This window comes from Pelodiscus sinensis, chromosome 5 (genome assembly GCF_052426305.1).
Source record: "Pelodiscus sinensis isolate ZL-2025 chromosome 5, ASM5242630v1, whole genome shotgun sequence".
Taxonomy (NCBI): Eukaryota; Metazoa; Chordata; order Testudines; family Trionychidae; genus Pelodiscus; species Pelodiscus sinensis.
In genome coordinates this window covers 19,927,992-19,947,380 of record NC_143056.1, presented here as the reverse complement: position 1 = coordinate 19,947,380, position 19,389 = coordinate 19,927,992, and the positions used below count along the sequence as shown (strand labels likewise).

The window sequence follows — 19,389 nt, the reverse complement described above, 5'->3', positions numbered from 1 at the left end:
AGGACTGCTGCACTGGTTGCACTGGGGTTGGCTGTGGGGACCAGAACTGTTGCTGGCGCCCAGACCTATGTGCTATGGTGCCAGGAGTAGGGCTTGTGCCTTAACCTCAATCTGGAGCCCCGTGACAATAAAGCTGATTTTGCCTCTGAATCAGCTGAGTATTCGGAGGTCGACCAGGGTGGTGCCATAGTTGTTGCAGACAGTGACCTATGCCCAGGGGCGTGTTGAGCCATAAACTCTGGCTTCCCTCATTTCCAGGGAGAAGTGCTGGTCCACTTGGCCAAGACAGGATGCGGACGCTGCTGGTTCAGGAGCTGGTGCCACACAGGTGTCCTAGCTTGGTTCTGGTGGTACACAGCAGCAGGTGCCAGTGTTAGGAACAGTGTCAGTGCTGAGGTCAATAGCACCAACGTGGTGCGGTGGCGAACCTCACATCCAGAGAGATTGACAGCGGAGCCATGGATGTGGCCCGGTGCCCTCCGAGCTTGACACTCTTTAGATGGGCCTGGTGAGATAGGGGACAAGGTAAGTTCGATGAGGTCCCTCACTGCCTCAAAAGCATCTGGGGTCGAGGGCTCTGGAAGGTCCTGCACTGGGCTCAAGTTCTGACATGGGCTGGAAAGGTGCCAACCTGACCTTGATGGTTGGGGTGCCAGTCCCATGTTCCCTACCTGAAGGCACACTGACAGCACATTCCTTGCTCAGGAGACCTGCCTGAGCTAGGTCTGTTTCTTCTGTGGCACTGGAGACCGAGAACAGTGCCAAGGCCTACACGGTGCCGAGAGGTGTGCGAGCAGCTTGATGCCTCCCGCACCGAAGCCAGTGCACTGCAGGTTCTTGGTGCCGGGTCCGATGCCAGTGCCAGGCGAAGAGCCACTTCTGTGAGTATGATCTTCAGGCAGGACTCTTGTTCTCACTTGGAGGCCTGCAAGATCTGTAAGGCTTTCAAGCCACAGACCAACAGATAAGCTTACCCAGGCACTTAAGGCAGGTTTTGTAGGGGTCTCCACAGGGCATAGGCTACTGGCACTTAATGAAGGGCTTGAACCCTTGGGGCCCAGGCGTGCCCTGTAGCATGCCCAGAGACAGAATGATCTCCCTCTGTGCTAAGTAAACTACTAACACTTAACAGCTAAAAACAACAAATGGTCTGGTAGCACTTTATAGACCCATGGCCACCAACAGGTCGATCGCGAGGCATCCTGTTCACCCCGCCCCCATTTCCCTCTCACCCCCAAGAAGCCTCATTACCTACCTCAAGTGAAAATGGAGGTAGTCGGCTTCCCAGGGATGGACAGAAGTCCTGCAGCTTAGCGCCACTTCCAGCAATTCCAGAAGTGCGCTAGCTGCTCTGCCGGGTGTACTGCTGGAGGGAGCATTGGCTCCCTGCACCGCACAGGAGGGGTGAGTCAGCCCCGGGGGAGGCACGCGCGAGGTTTCCCAGCACGCGCGGAGGGGTCGGTCCCGGGGCAGGCGCACACGGGGCTTCCCTGCGCCAGGGGGGTTGGCACTGGGGTAGGTGCGCGTGGGGCTTCCCTGGTGGGTGGGTGGGTGGGTGTGTGTGAGTGAGTGAGAGCGCGCGCGCACCCCCATGAATGAAGCTTCCCTGCCCCAGGGGGGGAGGGGAGGGATCGGCCCCAGGGCAGGCGCATGCTGGTTTCCCTCGGGAGGGGGGAGAGGGAGGGGAAATCCTGGGAGGAGGCAGATGCAGGGGACTCTCTGCCTCCACTGGCACCCCACTCCCCAGAGCCCACTCTCCAGCCACAGAATTCTGTCCCCACTCTCCTGTCCCCAGCCACAGAACCTTGTCCCTATTCCCGTCCCCACTCCCTGAACTCTGAGCCCACTGGCACCCTGTCCCCAGCTGCAGAAACCTGTCCCCTCTGGCACTCTGTCCCCTGCTGCAGAACCCTGTCTTCTGCCCTCCCAACACCCTGTTCCCTCTCTCCTGCTCCCAGCTGCAGAACTCTGTCCCCACAAAATGTATAATTATAAATGCTTAAATATCATGAATAAAAAACAGACCATTTATTTCATAACTATAAACATGTGATTTTAATTTTATATATCACAATTTAAAAATAAACTGTTTATCAGAGTGTGTAAGTAAGGGCTAGGGATAGCAAGTGATGGACAGGAGAAGAACAGAGAAGACAGGGCTTCAAGGAAAGGGCGGGGCGGTAGATCTTCACCTGTTCTGAGATTTAAAGAGTGATCTTGGGTGTAAAAAGGTTGGAGACCACTGTTATAGACTAACAAAACATGAAGATGAAGCTACTTAAGCTATTTACAACAGAGATAACACTAACAAACAACAGAATTACAAATGAGTGAGAACTGCTAGAAGCACTTGCTAAGCAAGAGCAGAGCAGGTTCCAATGACCTTCAGGAGCAAAAAGAAGGAACTGAGGGGGGTGGAAGGCCAGCAGGGGTATATACTAGCCAATAAAGGAGCGCCACTCCAAGGGGCTCCCCTGCTGGCCCAACAGGTACTGCTAAGGGAAAAAACTTCCAATGACGCACGCACGCGTTGTATGCGCACCTACATGGAATGGACATGCGCAATCACTCGAAGAAGAATTAATGAAATCATGATAACGTTTTCATTTCTAAACTTAAACAACAAATGATCTGGTAGCACTTTATAGACTAACAAAACATGTAGATGGTATCATGAACTTTCATGGACACAGCCCACTTTCATTTATGTTATTGCAATTGTTTTTATAAAACCTATTAACTTTAACAAATGCCTCCTGTTTTCAAAATATTACCTAAAGTATCAATGCTATTACTCATTCAGTTAAGGCCACTATGGGGAATATAGTAAGACAGTTGTGGCACTGTAAATGTGCCAGTATAATCCTGAATTGTAGAGGAAGCGTACAGTGAGGGAAAAGTTTTTCCAGTTCCTGTCAGAACACTACTTCCTAAGCAATGCTAGCTATGTATCGGAAGCATTTGTCTGTCAATCCAGCTAGTTCTAGACCAGAGGTAAGGTCAGTATGGCTATATAGAGCTGAGAGGGTATGAATTTTTCCACATGCCTGAGCTTAAGATAGGACAAAGGCATTACATACTCAGGATAAACTCCCTTCTGTGGCTTGGAGGACCACTGAAGATTTTACATTCCTCAATTAAGGAAAAAAGAGGGAAAATATTTAACTACTTTTAAGGCTTTTCATATACATGACTAAAAAAAAAAAATAAAAATAAAAAAAGTGTGTCCATTAAAAAAAATAAAATTAAAAAAAAAACAAAAAAAAAACCACCAACCCATGATTATCTAATGTAGGCTGGAGGCCAGACTTGCTATTAATTTAAGAAAGAGGCATTTCTGTAGCCAGTGTAAAAATTGTATCATTGGTTGGGAAACATCAAATCACACATGGCCTATGCTAGGAAACACTGAGGAAAGGTGGAGTGTCCAAAAGCCAAACTAGCTGTACATCACAGGGACAGCTTTCAGGTTTCTTTGTAAAAGGAGAAGTCACCGGTCTGGGTCAAATTTTTCCCTTCTTTCAAAGGAAAAACAAACAAACATTGTAAGCTTCAGAATAAAAGCAGGTAAAATGTATTAAAAAAAGTTACAGAACAGCTAAGTATACGTCTAAACTACTTCCCCCCTCCCCCCAAAAAGCGATCTTTCAAAAGTGAAAGTAATGTGGATGGGTTTTTTGTTGCTTCCCCCCACCCCAGGGAAAAACACCGTGTAACCTCTTTAAGGAAGAGCGTTTTTTTTTTCTCCAAAAAAGGGGTTTTTTTCTCCGGGGGGGAGAGGGGGAAAGCTATTAGTAGTCCTGTGGCACCTTAGAGACTTTTGTTAGAGAAAAGAAACTGCCCCCCCCAGTAAAAAAGTTTGGCCAGGCCGCTCTTGCTATAGTGGGCTGCAGTACTCCTTGGGAGAAACCGGCCGCACCCTTCCTGCATACCATTGCCTTTAGAAAAAGGGAAGGTGTGAAAAGGGGAAAATAGCCTGACTCTCCCACCCATCACCTTGGCATGAGAACTGCGGGGCTTACCTGGTCGCATGAAACCTGCACAGTTTCGGTCCAACCCCTGGGACACAGACCCCTCCACTTGGTGACCACTGGGCCATATATGGTAATATGCAAGCACGGGAAAGCGATGTGCAGATTTGGGGATAAATATCCATCGCACAGTTCGCTCTAGGAGGTCTTCGCAACACACGTACCACTGTGCGTGTGCCTTCTTGTATACTTCAAAGCACTGCCGGCCTGATCAACCGACCAGCCACCTCCCCCGACTCTCGAGCGTAACCAAGGCCTTTGCAACCGAACCGATATCTGTGAAATGTTCTGTGTGCTGTGTAAATTGGTATGTAGGATTTGATTTTTTCTTGATGTATAAGCTTAGCGTTGTAGTTGTTTTGGGTAGTACATAGAGTTTGTAGTTATCACTGTTATTTAATTAGTGTAGCTAGATATTTTTAGACTAGAGACTATTTCCCTTGCCATTCCCATCCTTATATCTGACACGTTTAACTAGAAATCATAGACTATAATAAATACTGTAAATTCATTATTAACATGGTCTATTAAAAATCTTAGAATTCACCACTGTCATAAATAAATATTTTTATTTGATAAAATGGTCCACCTGGTTCTGTCCTTCCCCCCTTGGGTATGCATCATCGGACCTGTGATTCTCGCGACAACTTTCAAAAAAATTATATAGTATCCGGTCGGCAAAACCATAAAAGCTCACGATACTATATATTTGTTAGTCTAAGGTGCCACAGGACTACTTTTTAAAAATTTATTCTAACACGATTAAAGAGCATAGATATTTTTCACACACTAAGGAATAGGATTAAAAAAAATACAAACATCTCCAAAATTCACAATTGTGGACAAGAGAATCAGTCTATGAAAAAAAAAAAAAAAAAAAAAAAAAAAAAAAAAGAGATTTTGACTAGAATAGTTACAGTAAACACTAGTTTCCAATCCAGTTGTTTTTGGGCCCCAATGCAAGTCAGCCTGTAAAATATTAAAATCAGCTTGTGAAATAAAAAAAAAAAGAAAGCACTGGAAACCATTGAGAAGGAGGTTTTCAGTGTCTTCATAAAATGTACAAAGAGAGATCAGGCATCATTTATTTGCCCATTATTAATTCTAGTGCTTTTCTTAAAATAAAAGAAAGGCAACTATTTCTGACAACTAGGATATTTACCTTTCTGAATACTGATTAGTGCCTGTAGGAGTTAGAAATGAAATCGTGTTTCTTTACAAGTAAAAACTAAAAAGAGGATTTGAAATAAATAGCCTCTTTGGTATGTGAACAATGGTTGCCAAAAAAAGTGGATCCTACTGCTCTATTTTAACAGACCAATCATAAAATACCCAAGATGCAAGTGGTCAATCCACATGCTGAAACACAGTATTACTAGTTAAATTCGTATGTATCATAACTGAACAAGTCAAAGATGCCAATTTCCTATGCTGCCCACCACATTGCATGTCTTTGTCAGATTCTGACTCAGTCTATCATCACTGCCACTCTTCCAAAGATTTCAAGCAAAGTAGCAAATCTTTGTGATAGTGTGGTACATTTTCCCTTTATTCTTAAAGAATGAAAATTTAGCTTCTTGCAACCAATCCATTAATGTGTTTAAAGATACAAAGATGAGCTTTCATATATTTGTCATCTTCAAGACTATTACAAAGCAAGGTGTTTCATGTGTACTAGAAAATACTTTGATGATTTCATTCAATAAGAAACCAAAAACCTTTTATTTAAAGTAAAATTCACATTATGCCTGTTAACTCTAACCTACAAGATTCTGGCAATATTCCAGGAGATAACCGAAATCTGCAAAACAGACTTTGTACTGAAATCAGTGCTTTATTTATCCAGCTTAAAGAGTGACTGAGCCAAGTTGTCAATTTTCTAGAGCATGTTTAAGGCAAGACTTCAGAAATGATTTATTTTCAGAATCTCAAGTTCAAATGGACAGAATTATACTGAGATCTGTTTATGGGACAGTAAAGGATTCTGGAATTTTTGAAGAATTGAAAAGGTCTACACATATTTTTTAAACCCACAAGTCTGCAGAGAAAAAAACAACAACAAATATTTCATTAAAAATTAATGTTTCATTTGTAATTATCTTCAGAATGCAACTTGATTAAATGTTGTCTTAAAATAGACAACAGCATTAGGGACAAGAAACCAATTGAAATACACTGACACAGACCTCTCACCTTCAAAGTTACCATCTTCTCACACATACATCAGTCTGTGTCATTTATTGCCCAACTGAATGAAGTGCCTACTTTTATTTCCACCTCTTCAGAGCTGAGGAACACTGCTTACACTAAAATAAGAAATCCACAGCAGCAAGTCTCAGAGCTGGAGTCAACTGATCATGCACTCTATATTGAGTGCAGATGAAGGGGTTCAGGCTGAAGCCTGGGCTCTGAGAGATACCCACCGTTGATGGTTTTCAGAGGCTATGCTCCAGCCCAAACCTGAACATCGATACTATTTTTGGCTTCATTGCACAAGTTGAGTCAGTTGATGTATGGACTCATGGCATGTTTACACTACAATTTTAAGTCAACCTAACTTTGGTTGACTTATAGCCACCACAGTAATTATCAGCAGTGGCTAATACCCACACCAATTCTCCTTCTGTCAGTACTGCACATCCTCACTAGCACTACTTCCAATAACTGAAGAGGAACAGGACAAAATTAAAACACAACCAATAGTCTAGTAGCACTTTAAAGACTAACAAAACATGTAGATGGTGGGATGAGCTTTCGTGGGCACAACCCACTTCTTCAGATGGTACCATCTACATGTTTTGTTAGTCTTTGACTAGCTACCCCTCTGAAGTTTTTGAAGAACAATAGGGCTACGTCTACACTGCCCCCTTCTCTGGAAGAGGCATGCTAATTTAGAACTTTGGAATAGGGAAATCCGCGGGGGATTTAAATATCCCCCGCGGGATTTAAATAAACATGGCCGCCGCTTTTTTTCCGGCTTGGGGAAAAGCCGGAAAAAAGCGTCTAGACTGGCGCGATCCTCCGGAATAAAGCCCTTTTCCGGAAGATCTCTTATTCCTACTTGCAAATAGGAATAAGAGATCCTCCGGAAAAGGGCTTTATTCCGGAGGATCGCGCCAGTCTAGACGCTTTTTTCCGGCTTTTCCCCAAGCCGGAAAAAAAGCGGCGGCCATGTTTATTTAAATCCCGCGGGGGATATTTAAATCCCCCGCGGATTTCCCTATTCCAAAGTTCTAAATTAGCATGCCTCTTCCGGAGAAGGGGCCCGTGTAGATGTAGCCTAGGGGTATGTGGGGAAAAGGCGTGCCTGAGAGTCAAGGCTTTCAGTGCCATGCAGCTCCCCACTGGAAGCCCAGCTACCTGCAGGGCTTCTCACCTTCCTGTTTCCAGCAGGGGAAAGCTGCCTGGGGAATGTCCCCTCTGTTATGGAGATCTGCGCCCAAAGTCCTGTTGGCCACCATCCTCCTCAGGATGGAAGGGTTTGACAGCCAACTTCTGAGCAGGGAACCTCAGGGAAGTGAGGCTCCCTGCTGGGAGCAGAGATATGGGACCCTGGGGGACAGTAAGGTTCCCAGGGGGAAAGCACAGAGAGAAACCCAAGCCAAGAGCATGGGTGGCAGCCCAGCTTGGAATACAGACTTCGTACAGTAAAACTCCAATTGTCCAGCATCCAGTGGTCCAGCACTCCTGATAGTCCGGCACCAACTGGAACCCGGAAGTGCTCCAGCCAGCTGGACAATTGGAGCTGCTGTAAGCTCCATGGGCGATCATGGCTGGTAAAGGGAAGGGGATTATACCCCTGTGACGGATCTTCCGGGACCTGCACAGCGTCCGGCCGGGGGGGTGGGCGGGGAATGGCACAGCGAGGGGTGTACCCTCCACTGTTTTGCAGGTAGGCGGGGGAAGCCCCGCACCAGCACGAGTTTCCGGGAGGGGAGCGGGCTCCCCAACCCCCAGACTGCAGTAGTTATTGCTGAGCAGGGAGGTGAGGAGTGGCGGCACTGCAGGACCAACTTGGCAGCACCCCACCTGCTCTGCTCCGCCGCTTGTCCGCCGCTCGTCAGTTTCAGCAGCCGCTCGTCAGTTTCAGCAGCGGCAGATTTGGGGAAGTAGAGTGGAGCAGCTGGGGTGCTGCCGGGTTGGTCCCGCAGCACCGCCCTTCACCTCCCTGTTCAGTGCCCGGCAGCACCCCATCTGCTCTGCTTCTCCGATTCCCCAAGTCCACCGCTAGTCAGTTTCAGCAGCAGCAGTGGCGGACTTGGGGAAGCCGGTGGGGTGGAGCAGAGCAGCTGGGGTGCTGCTGGGCACCGAACAGGGGGTGAAGAGCGGCGCTGCGGGACCAACGCGGCAGCACCCCCGCTGCTCTGCTCCACTGCTTCCCCAAATCTGCTGCTGCCACTGCTGAAACTGACGAGCGGCAGACAAGTGGTGGAGCAGAGCAGGTGGGGTGCTGCCAGGTTGGTCCCGCAGTGCCTCCCCTCACCCCCCTCCTCGACGATAACTACTGCAGTCTGGGGGGTGGGGAGTCCACTCCTCTCCTGGAAACTCTTGGCGGTGGTGTGGGGCTTCCCCCGCCTTCCTGCAAAACAGCAGAGGGTTCACCCCGCGCTGCGCCGTTCCCTGCCCACTCCCCGCCCACAAGCCTGCAAAGTGATCAGTGGTAAATAGGCCAATGGTGGGATAATAAGGAGTTACTATAGAGAACTTTTCCTGAGTTTCTGGCTGGTGAGTCTTGCCCACATGCTCAGGGTTCAGCTGATCGCCATATTTGGGGTCGGGACGGAATTTTCCTCCAGGGTAGATTGGCAGAGGCACTGGAGGTTTTTCGCCTTCCTCTGTAGCATGGAGCACAGATCACTTGCTGGAGGATTCTCTGTATCTTGGGGTCTTTAAACCCCAAGGCTTCAATATCAGAGATATAGGTGAGGGGATTATTCTAGGAGTGGGTGGGTGAGATTATGTGGCCTGCATTGTGCAGCGGGTCAGACTAGATGATCACGGTGGTCTCGTCTGACCTTAAAATCTGAGTCTAGGATGGCATGGCCTCAAGCCCCCCGCAATCTCCCTGGCCCTCACTGGGAGCAGCCCCAAGGATCCCAAGACCCACCCAAAGGGACCAAGAGGCAGGCACCCTCCAGGTCCAGCCCAGAGATCCTGTCCCTCCCTAGAGCTGTGGGGTGAGAATGAGACCTTGCAGGATCGCCAGGCCAAGCGTCACAATGAGGACATTTATGGTTGGATTGCTGAGTCCCTAGCAGAGCACGGACACCCACCCTGGTCCTTGGAACAGGTCTAGAGTAAAGTCAAACAGCTCCACCAGGGATGTGTGTATGCCAGAGAGTGCAGCTCGCATTCAGAGGCAGGACCCCACACCTGCCCCTATTACCAGGATTTGCACCAAATCCTGGGGTGTGGGGAAACATCTTCCCCACCCATCCTCATGGACTTGAGCCTGGAGACCCCGCTGTCAGGTCTCCAGTTTGTTGGGGAAAGTCAACCAGGTTTTTGTAAAGGGAAATCATGCCTTACTAGAGTTCTTTGAGGAGTTCAAGAAATACATGGACAAGGGCAATCCAGTAGTTATAGTGTACTTAGATTTCCAGAAAACCTTTGACAAGGTCCCTCACCAAAAGCTCTTCTTAAATAAAGTAAATCATCATGGGATAAAAGGGAAGGTCCCCTCATGGATTGATAACCTGTTAAAAAAAATAAAGGGTAGGAATAAATGGTAAGTTTTCAGAATGGAGAGAGGTAAGTACAGGCAGTCCCCGACTTACGCGGATCCGACTTACGTCGGATCCGCACTTACGAACGGCGCTTTCTCGTCCCGGAGGTCGAGGTAGCGGATTGCTACCTGCGAGCTCCAGGGGAGAAAGCCCCGTTCGTAAGCTGCTCGGGTGCCCCTGGTCTGCTGGAGACCGTCTCCAGCAGACCAGGGGCACCGGGCGGGTTCCCGCGCTTCTGAGGCTTGGCCAGAGCAAAGCCTCAGAAGCGCGCGGAACCGCCGCTGCTGCCGCTTGAGTCCCGGTGCCTGTGGTCTGCTGGGGACCGTCCCCAGCAGACCACAGGCACCGGGACTGAAGCCGCAGCCGCGGGGGGGTCCCGCGCCTCTGAGACTTTGCCAGAGCAAAGCCTCAGAGGCGCGGCACCCCGCTGCCGCTGCGGCTCTGCTCCCGGTGTCCCTGGTCTGCTGGGGGGGGGGGGGGGGCTAGTGTGCGCCCCCCCCCCCCCCCAGCAGACCAGGCTTTTTTTTTGGACCCTGGGGCAGAGCAGCTGAGGCGCTGTCGATTGGTCCTGCAGCGCCCGCTCTGGGCACTACTGGACCAACCCGGCAGCACCCCAGCTGCTCTGCCCCAGGTCCTGATTCAGCCGCTGCTGGTCAGTTTCAGCAGTGGCTGAATCAGGACGCCTGGGGCAGAGCAGCTGGGGTGCTGCTGGGTTGGTCCAGTAGCGCCGAGGAGCGGTGCTACTGGAGCAACCCAGCAGCACCCCAGCTGCTCTGCCCCAGGCGTCCCCAAGTCAGCCGCTGCTGAAACTGACCAGCGCTGACTACAGGAAGCCCGAGGCAGAGTTGCTCTGCCCCAGGCTTCCTGGAATCAGCGCTGATCAGTTTCAGCAGCAGCTGACTTGGGGACGCCTGGGGTTCTTAAGTTGAATATGTATGTAAGTCAGAACTGGCGGTCAGTTTCAGCAGCGGCTGAATCTGGACGCCAGTTCCGACTTACATACAGATTCAACTTAAGAACAAACCTACAGTCCCTATCTTGTACGTAACCCGGGGACTGCCTGTAGTGATGTCCCCCAAGAGTCTGTACTGGGATCAAACCTATTCAGCCTATTTATAAATGATCTGGAGAAAGGGGTCAGTGAGATGGCAAAATTTGCAGATGATACTCAACTGCTCAAGATATTGAAGACCAAATCAGACTGAAGAGCTTCAAAAAGATTTCACCAAACTAAGGTTATGTCTACACTACCACTCCTAGTTCGAACTAGGGTGGTAATGTAGGCAACCGGAGTTGCAAATGAAGCCCGGGATTTGAATTTCCCGGGCTTCATTTGCATCTCGCCGGGCGCCGCCATTTTTAAATGTCTGCTAGTGCGGACTCCGTGCCGCGCGGCTACACGTGGCATGGACTAGGTAGTTCGGACTAGGCTTCCTATTCCGAACTACCGTTACTCCTCGTTTCACTAGCGGACATTTAAAAATGGCGGCGCCCGGCGAGATGCAAATGAAGCCCAGGAAATTCAAATCCTGGGCTTCATTTGCAACTCCGGTTGCCTACATTACCACCCTAGTTTGAACTAGGGTGGTAGTGTAGACATACCCTCAGTGATTGGGCAACAAAATGGCCAATGAAATTTAATGTTGATAAATACAAAGTAATGCACATTGGAAAAAAATAAACACAGCTATACAATATGATGGGGACTAATTTAGCTCTAACTACTCAAGAGAGATCTTGGAATCATTGTGAACAGTTCTCTGAAAACATCCACTCAACGTGCAGCAGTCAAAAAAGCAAACCAAATGTTAGAAATTAAATAGGGATATAGATTAAGACAGAAAACATCTTACTGCATCTATATAAAACCATGGTATACCCAATCTTGAATACTGGGTACAGCTGTAGTTGCCTCACCTCAAAAAAGATAATGGCATTGGAAAAATATTCAGGGCAACAAAAATGATTGGGGATTTGGAATGGATGCCATATGAAGAGAGATTAAAAAGACTGAAACTTTTCAGTTTAGAAAAAGAGGCGACTAAGGGGTGATATAATAGAAGTCTATAAAATGATGTGTGGGAAAAGTGAATAAAGAAAACCTATTTACTTGTTCCCATAACATAAGAACTAGGGGTCACCAAATGAAATAGGTAGCAGGTTTAAAAACAAACAAAAAGGAAGTTTTTCTTCACAGTGCACGGTTGACCTGTGAAACTCCTTGCCAGAGAATGTTGTGAAGACCATGATTTGAACAGGGTTCAAGAAAGAACTAGATACATTCATGGAAGTTAGGGCCATCAATGGCTATTAGCCAGGATGGGTAGGAATAGTGTCACAAGCCTCTGACAGAGGCTGGAAATGGGTGATGGGAGAGGGATTGCTTGATAATTCCCTGTTCTGTTCAATCTCTCTGGGGCATATGGTATTGGCCACTGTCAGAAGACAGGATACTGGGCTAGATGGACTTTTGGTCTGACCAGGTATGGCTGTTCTTATGTTCCCCGTGAGCACTCGATCCACCTTCCCTCCTAACTGCTGCACGCCTGCCTCTGACAGCGAGACAACAACATGAGGGGGGTGGGGCAGGTGGGAGCCAACACACGAGGAGCCAGCTTTCAAACCATGCCTTGCTGCCTTTTACAGAGGCAGGAGAAAAGGCAGGAGCCACCCCTCCTGCCTCTCTATCAGAGGCAGCAGGGGGAGGGGTAAGGGAGACTGTTCCACAGCAGCAGCCCCTGTCTGTGGGAGTCCGAGCTCCTAGTGGACAGACTGCTCCACATCCCACGGAGCAGCCTCTGCCCATGGCAAGCTCGGATCTCCCCCCGCCCCTCCATGGATAGGGGCTGCTGCCACCCCGCACTGGTGCTCTGTATCAGAGGCAATAGCACAAAGAGGCAGGTGGGCCATTCTCCGCAGGGACCAGTTCCCTGATACAGAGGCAGCAGCATGGGATGGCAGTGAGCTCCCTAGGAGTGGGGTCGGATTGCACTGGCTGCCAGTCCTTCCCCTGGGGACTAGCGAATAGCTGTGTAACCATATAAAATTTTAGCAATTATATGACTATTCAATTATATGCTAACAGTCCTAAAAAAATACCTCTCACCCCAGGAAGTGGACAAATTTAAGTTCCTATGTAATACTAGACCAGGGGTGGGCAAAAGGGCCTCCACAGGCTGGATCCAATCCACCAAGCAGGCTGATCTGGCCTGGGGATGCCCTGCTGCTTCCCTGCCCCCAGGCAAATCAGGCCTGGGGATGGGAAAGCGCATTAAGTCTCCTGCAGAATGGAGGGCAGGGAATGAGAGACTTCCCATGCTCCCCTCACCCCCAGAACCTGATTGACCTGGGGATAGAGAGGAGTGTGCGAAGTCTCCTCCCGCTGCGAAGGGTTTAGGCACCTTAGAGGGAACTTTCAACTGTTCGGAATAGCTGGCGGTTCCCTCTGGAGGAGGGAGGGGGCAAAGACTTCACACACTCCCTCCACCCCCAGGCCAATCAGGGTCTGTGGGCAGGGAAAAAGCATGGAAGTATCCTGGCCCTGCCCCTTCTGCCTGAGGCCCCGCCCCTTCTGGGACAGCCTAAGGCCACTTCAAAAATTTCTGAAGTGCTCTCCTCATCTAAGATTATTGCCCATCTCAGTACTAGACCCAGAATTATACAGTTACTATTAGAGCAGAAGAGGGGATAGAATAAAAACAATGGTCTCTTCAAAAACCAGTTGTTTTCTATGCAATTGCATACACAGGAGTACCCATATCACTTCAAATGGCCATCATAAATGATGGACTTGTAGAACTGTAAAGAGCCACATGAACTCAGATGAAAGAGTATCAGACAGTTACACGTTTTGTACCATTAAGAACTGAATGGACACAAAAACCCACAAACACGTTTTTACTCTGATAGGTGGTCAGGGTTATCAATGATTTAATACAAATACTTTGTTCTTTTTAAAAGGTATTTTGGGATGGGATCTATAGTCAGTGCAGAATCCCAGAATTTTAGTATTTGTCACCCATACTTTTAGTTGGGCACCCAAAATGTTAACATTTTTGCTCCTGAAAAATATTTTGTAGCCGAGCTATTACACTGTAGTTAATTCTGCTAATATATATAGTCTTTGCAAACATGTTTGTTGTTAACCAATTATTCAAAAGTTATTTTTGGAAAGGAAGTCTTCCATTAGTCTGATGTCTAGGAGCTGGCTAATACAATAAAATTAAGATACTACCCTTTTACTCCTGAAATCTGGGCTCAAAAATTTACTTAGGAGTCACAAGTAAAATTATGTTTGGTCCCTTTCCAGTCCCCCATCATCACCTGCTCACAGAATTAGATCACTACACAAACAGAATTTGTGGCATTTCTCTAGAGGTCCAGAAGTAGAATACTCAGGATGAACTAGATCAGGACTGAAGTGCACTTTCAAAGGTATCCCAAAAATACATTGTGCTTACACACGATGACATATTCAAGTAAGTGTTATTTATTTCATTATCAGAGGATACACTAATCAAAATAGAAAAACAAATCAAATACTTCAGAATTTTGATCAGCAATACCCAATTTTCAAAACAGCTACAGCTGGTGCAAGGTAGTTTGTTGCATCTAAAACCAAACATCAATATTAAGATACTTTGAAGACTACCAGAAGCAACAGCAATATTTAGAATACAAAACAATGAACCTAATCAAAGGCCTAGAAGGGCTATGAGAATTAAAAAAACTGCACTCCCAGCGCACTATAAACACACACACACACAAAAAACCAACACACAATAACCCACACACCACATATTAACAGGCAGCAGTAAACAAGTATGTTTAGAAGTCTCTGATTAATGACCTATCATTCATATTAGCTTTTATGAAGCATAAAAGCGGAGAAAATTGTCAGGCTTCTCTTCATTATCTAAAACTGCACAATACTCATATATGCATGGATTAGGAACTACAAATGAATCTCTTATTGTCTCTGTCTTTGGCAAGAACTTGTTTACAAAAGTTTTTTTTTTAACATTTTACTGGAATCCTTTTGTATGTGTCTGCTAAAAATTAGAAGAAAACTACATACAGTTAAGAAAATTCCATTGTTAACACCTTGTACAGGTCATAATGAACGTTTTTTATCTAATTTACTCTGCTTAGTTTCCTCTCAAGTTTGGAGAACAAAACAAACAAGAACCACTCACACAGAACAGTCCATTTTTATTCAATTGCATTTCCATAAGCACACTGGTAAACATCCTGCTGCAGCATGGAGAAATGTTAACAATTAAGAAGTGTTCTTAAGTCAAAAAACACATACAATTTTCTATTGGGTGTTTTAATTGATAAATGCTATTTTAATAAACAAAATTTGAACTTTAAAAATAAAATGAATATGACTATTCCTTACAATCCAAAGATTTAGCCACAAACCCACTGCTGGCACTAAACACAACTCTCCAGGCCACTGCACCTGAATGCACACGAAAGCTGCACTCATTTGGTGTGAGAGGGGAAAAGTGGTTTGTGTATTTAACTTCTAAAACAATACATCTCCGCACTAAAACTGCGGGGAGCCGAGAAAGGAGACACAGGAGAGCCTGTGCCATCCTGAAACGGAGAGGCTGGACGTACAGCTGCTTCACGTATTCTTCCCACCAGAAAGGCGCATGAAGCCGCTTGAGAAAGAACCAAAGCTGTACGTCCTCATAAACCCGAGAGGTCTCTTACTAACCCTTACTAACGTGGCTGACGAAAACGCGTTTGAAGGGTAACAAACAAACGAGGCTTCAGGAAGAAAATCCCAGCCCACGCTAAGGAGCCACAAACGCTCGAACTTGCTCCCCACAAACCCAACTACCGCAGAAGCTCGAGTGGCCGCCAAGAGCAGGGAGACCCGCCAGGAGGTGCGAGCGCGGAGGCAGGGTCCTGAGTCCGTCACGCCCAGGGCTGGCTGTCACACGCACGACCCCCGAGGCGGCCCCTCTGCCCACAGGGCGAGCGGATGGACGGCAGACGATGCTTCCGCCTCTCTCCGAGAGAAACCTCCGCAGCCAGGCAGCGATCGGGGTGACAGAGCCCGATACCTCCCGAGGACAAGGTGCATTTCTGGCCCCCACCAGGGGTGCAATGGCTGGGTCTCCCGCCCCTACACAACAGAGCCCTAAGCGGGGGGACGATGATGCCGAGAGCCCTCCCCACCACCTCGCTGACCAGGGCTGGCCGGGAAGCAGCACAGAGCCGGCTATGGTGTAGGAGCGCAGCCCCCTCAGCAGGGGAATCAGGACGCCCCGGACGAAGCGGGTCTCGCACCTACCGGCATCATCTCCGGAGCGCTTCCTGAGCCGCCTCTGCTCCCGGCCTCCTCAGCTGTCGCGCGGGCTGCTTCTCTCACCGGCCGGGGAAGGCGGAGACCAAGGCGGCGGCAGCGACACCAGACGCCTGTCGCCTCCTCACAGGCCTCCCCGGCCGCGGCTTGCCACAGCGAGGAGAGGAAGAGGCGGCGGTGGCCGGATTCCACAGCCCCTCACCTCAGCGCTTCCTGCTCCGCATTCTCCGCTCCGCCTGGCCAGGGGTTAACGACAGCACCGCCTCCCCATTGGCCGGGGCGAGACGCCTCGCGCGAGCACTCGTGGGGAGGGAGGGGGAAGGGGGCGCGCGCGCGCGCGCGCGCGCGCTACCCCTTTAGCCCACGTAATTCCAGCCCGCGCGCACGCTCCCTCGCTGGGTCAGTGTTGTCGTTACACGCCCTCTAGCGGGGCCCCGCCCCAGTGCAGCCCGGCTCTCCTCCCCCCTCCCATTTCGGCCCTTTCTGGTCAAGTGTCCTGCCCCTGCCCCTGTCTGCGGCTGCCTTGTGCAGGGCGCCCAGCCCTCAGTGTGATCCCCTGGGTGGCCTAGCTGCCTATCCCCGGCCCGCCGTCACCTTCCCTCGAGCTCCTGAGGCGCCCCCGCCTAATTCTGCTGATGCCGCACCCCTGGCCTGCTGCAGGGGCAAACCGGGCCCGTGGCCGCCTCGCTCCCATAGCCGCGCGCCTGGCCTGCGACTTCCATCTGCCGGGCGAAAGGCGGCAGTTCCCTCTACCCCCACCCCCGCTGCGTGCTGTGTTACTGTTGCTTCCCAGCAGCGAACTGGGGCGCTAAGAGGCGCTCTGGGGCCGGGCTCTTGCCCCACGAGGGCGGTGGGGAAAAGGCCATTTGAAAGGGCCATTTGCCGCAGCGGAGCTGACAGCCGCCCCCTCCCATCCCCGACGTCACCCGCTGCTGGAATGTGGGGAATGCGGATTTGCAGAAGCAAAGTCCTCAGAGCGTCCCCGCTCCGCCTCCGTCTGCCCTGCACTCGAAGCAGGCTGCAGCGACCGCCGCAGCAAGTAGCCGAAGGGCCCTCACTGAAGGTGTAGCCCTGCCGATCGGCGCTCTCCGGAGGTGCAGGAGTGCGGCATGCAACGTGAAGCCCGAAGGACAAAAGCGTCCTACAGCAATAGAGCGGAAGTGTAAAATCACATTGAGGATGTTTAACAGTTGCGGGTGAAAGACGAAATAAAATAATACAATTCAGCATTATTTCTCGCACCCAGGGTGGGCATCCTACAAGATCCTAAAAACTATACTGCCATTGAAAAAATTGCTGCTGTCCCTCATACAATAAGACATAACAGTAAGGGCAGAGAAATTTAGCCAAGAACACCGATGTAATGATTCTGCGGTGATTCACGACTAGTTTCAAAGGCTTCTTTTGAAAAGACTTCATGTAGCTTTTTTAAATTGTTTTGTAGAATTGTAACAATAAGAATAATATAACAGCTTGGAAGCCCTGAATCTGTTCTGAGTCAAAGCAGCAAAATAAGTCTATTCCGTATTGTAGATACAAATATATGATAAGCCTTATCAATACTTTTCTTAGTCTAGAAACAGATTAATTAGTCATACTGTTGAGTCTACTGTATGGATAAAAATATCTCTTTTGTTTGAACTGCTAATTTCTCTCCATTTCTTTCAACATATGCCATGTAAATTGTTTATCAGGACACTATAAACGTAATTGGAGATTTTTTTGTTTACCTTTTCAAAAGAGAGGACTGTTAAAAGGTAAGTTAAAGATTTTAGCGAAGAGCACCAGATGGAGATTTGTTGACTCTTATGTACCCCTGGAGCCCACAGTCCAACCAAATAGTATTCTGTTTTGTTTCCACATGTAGAAGAGAATGGGCTGCAAAATGTTCATGTAGTAACTTCATCTGCGTATTTAATAGTCCATACATTTCTTTTAATCTTTCAGCAGTGTGCATAGCCTTAAAAAGTCAGTTCATACATATAAAAATTGTACTATGTATATATGTGTCTCAATACATCTGTTGTTGTCAGCTCTGTTTTGACTGTGGTAATATGGCAGAGTTGCCACCTTTGAATAACGTTTTCCTGCAAGACAAACCTGTTAGCATCATAATGCAATGTTCTGCTAAACTAAAATTATTTTGCAACTACTATGTAAAGTGTTACCAGCTAGAAATACGATGTGGGATAGTGCCAGCCTTGTAAACAAATTCTACCTCCCACACAGGTTTAGAAATAGGAAAGACTAGGACACTGGGACATAAGAAAAAGACAAGTTCAGATTTACTCAGCATTGCTTTATTTACCTGAGACTAAGTAGACCTGGAAAATATAAATTACAATAATTAATTATGTCCGTTAAAACAATAAGCAGTTATTTGACTAGCTTTTTCCTCACATGTATTCTAAATCTTTTTTAAAAAACAGATAAAAAACATGAACAATAGACAGTGAATGGAATGCCTCTGTTTCTCCCAGTGTTCAGATTCAAAAAATCATAGAGCTGGAAGAGACCTCAGGAGATCATCAAGTCCAGCCCCCTGTCCAAGGCAGGACCAATCTCAACTAAATCAACCCAGCCAAGGCTTTATCAAGCCAAGATTTAAACACCCCTAGGGATGGAGATTCCACCATCTCCCTAGGTAACCCATTCCAGTGCTTCACCACACTCCTAGTGAAATAGTTTTTCCTAATACCCAACTGTGACGGAGCGACTCCGCCCCGCTTCAGTGGTGCAAGCTCGCCCTGCACCCCGGCCGCTCCAATCCCCGTGTTGTCCGGGGTGGCGACTGCGAAAGCCCCCAGCTGTGCCGCTTCTTCCCGTACCGCAGCACAGCTGAGCTGCAACAACGAGAGGGGACCGAGAGGGCGCCCGGCCCCCACGGGATGGGGGAGGGGGCACAGAGACATGGTGAAAGCAAGGGGCGGGGCTAAAGAGTGACGGTAGAGTGGCATGAGGTCAGAAGGAGGAGTGAGAGACGGAGGCGCCCGGTGGGGGGAATTCAAAGGGAGAAGACAGGACTCCAAAGGGAGAGGTCAGGAAGGGAAGGTGGGGGAGCAAGGGAACACCCTGGAGACCATGAACCAGACTCGTGGGGTAGGAAATAGCCCAGGGCAGGACTTCCTGCGTAGTGCCCAAGGGCTGGTGAGTTTCGGCAGGAGCCCCACCAGCTGGATCAGACCGTGAGCGTACTTAGGGCCCTGGGCTGGGACCCATGAGAGAGGGCAGGCCCGGGTCTCCCTACCCCCACGGGAGTGCCTTGGAGGGAACTTACGGGACATTATTGACAGGACTGAGATGCATCCTCCGG

General features: G+C 48.6%; 1 protein-coding gene across 1 annotated transcript in view; it reads right to left on the bottom strand.

The window, feature by feature from the left end:
- The window catches only part of PPP1R13B (protein phosphatase 1 regulatory subunit 13B), a 158,180-nt gene extending 141,080 nt beyond the window's left edge, over positions 1-17,100 (bottom strand). Inside the window, exon 1 of the mRNA XM_075926477.2 lies at positions 16,065-17,100. Within this exon, the coding sequence (XP_075782592.2) occupies positions 16,065-16,073 (9 nt within the window). The 5' untranslated portion in view covers positions 16,074-17,100. The remainder of the gene's footprint in view (positions 1-16,064) is intronic.
- Between the last annotated feature and the right edge of the window lie 2,289 nt (positions 17,101-19,389).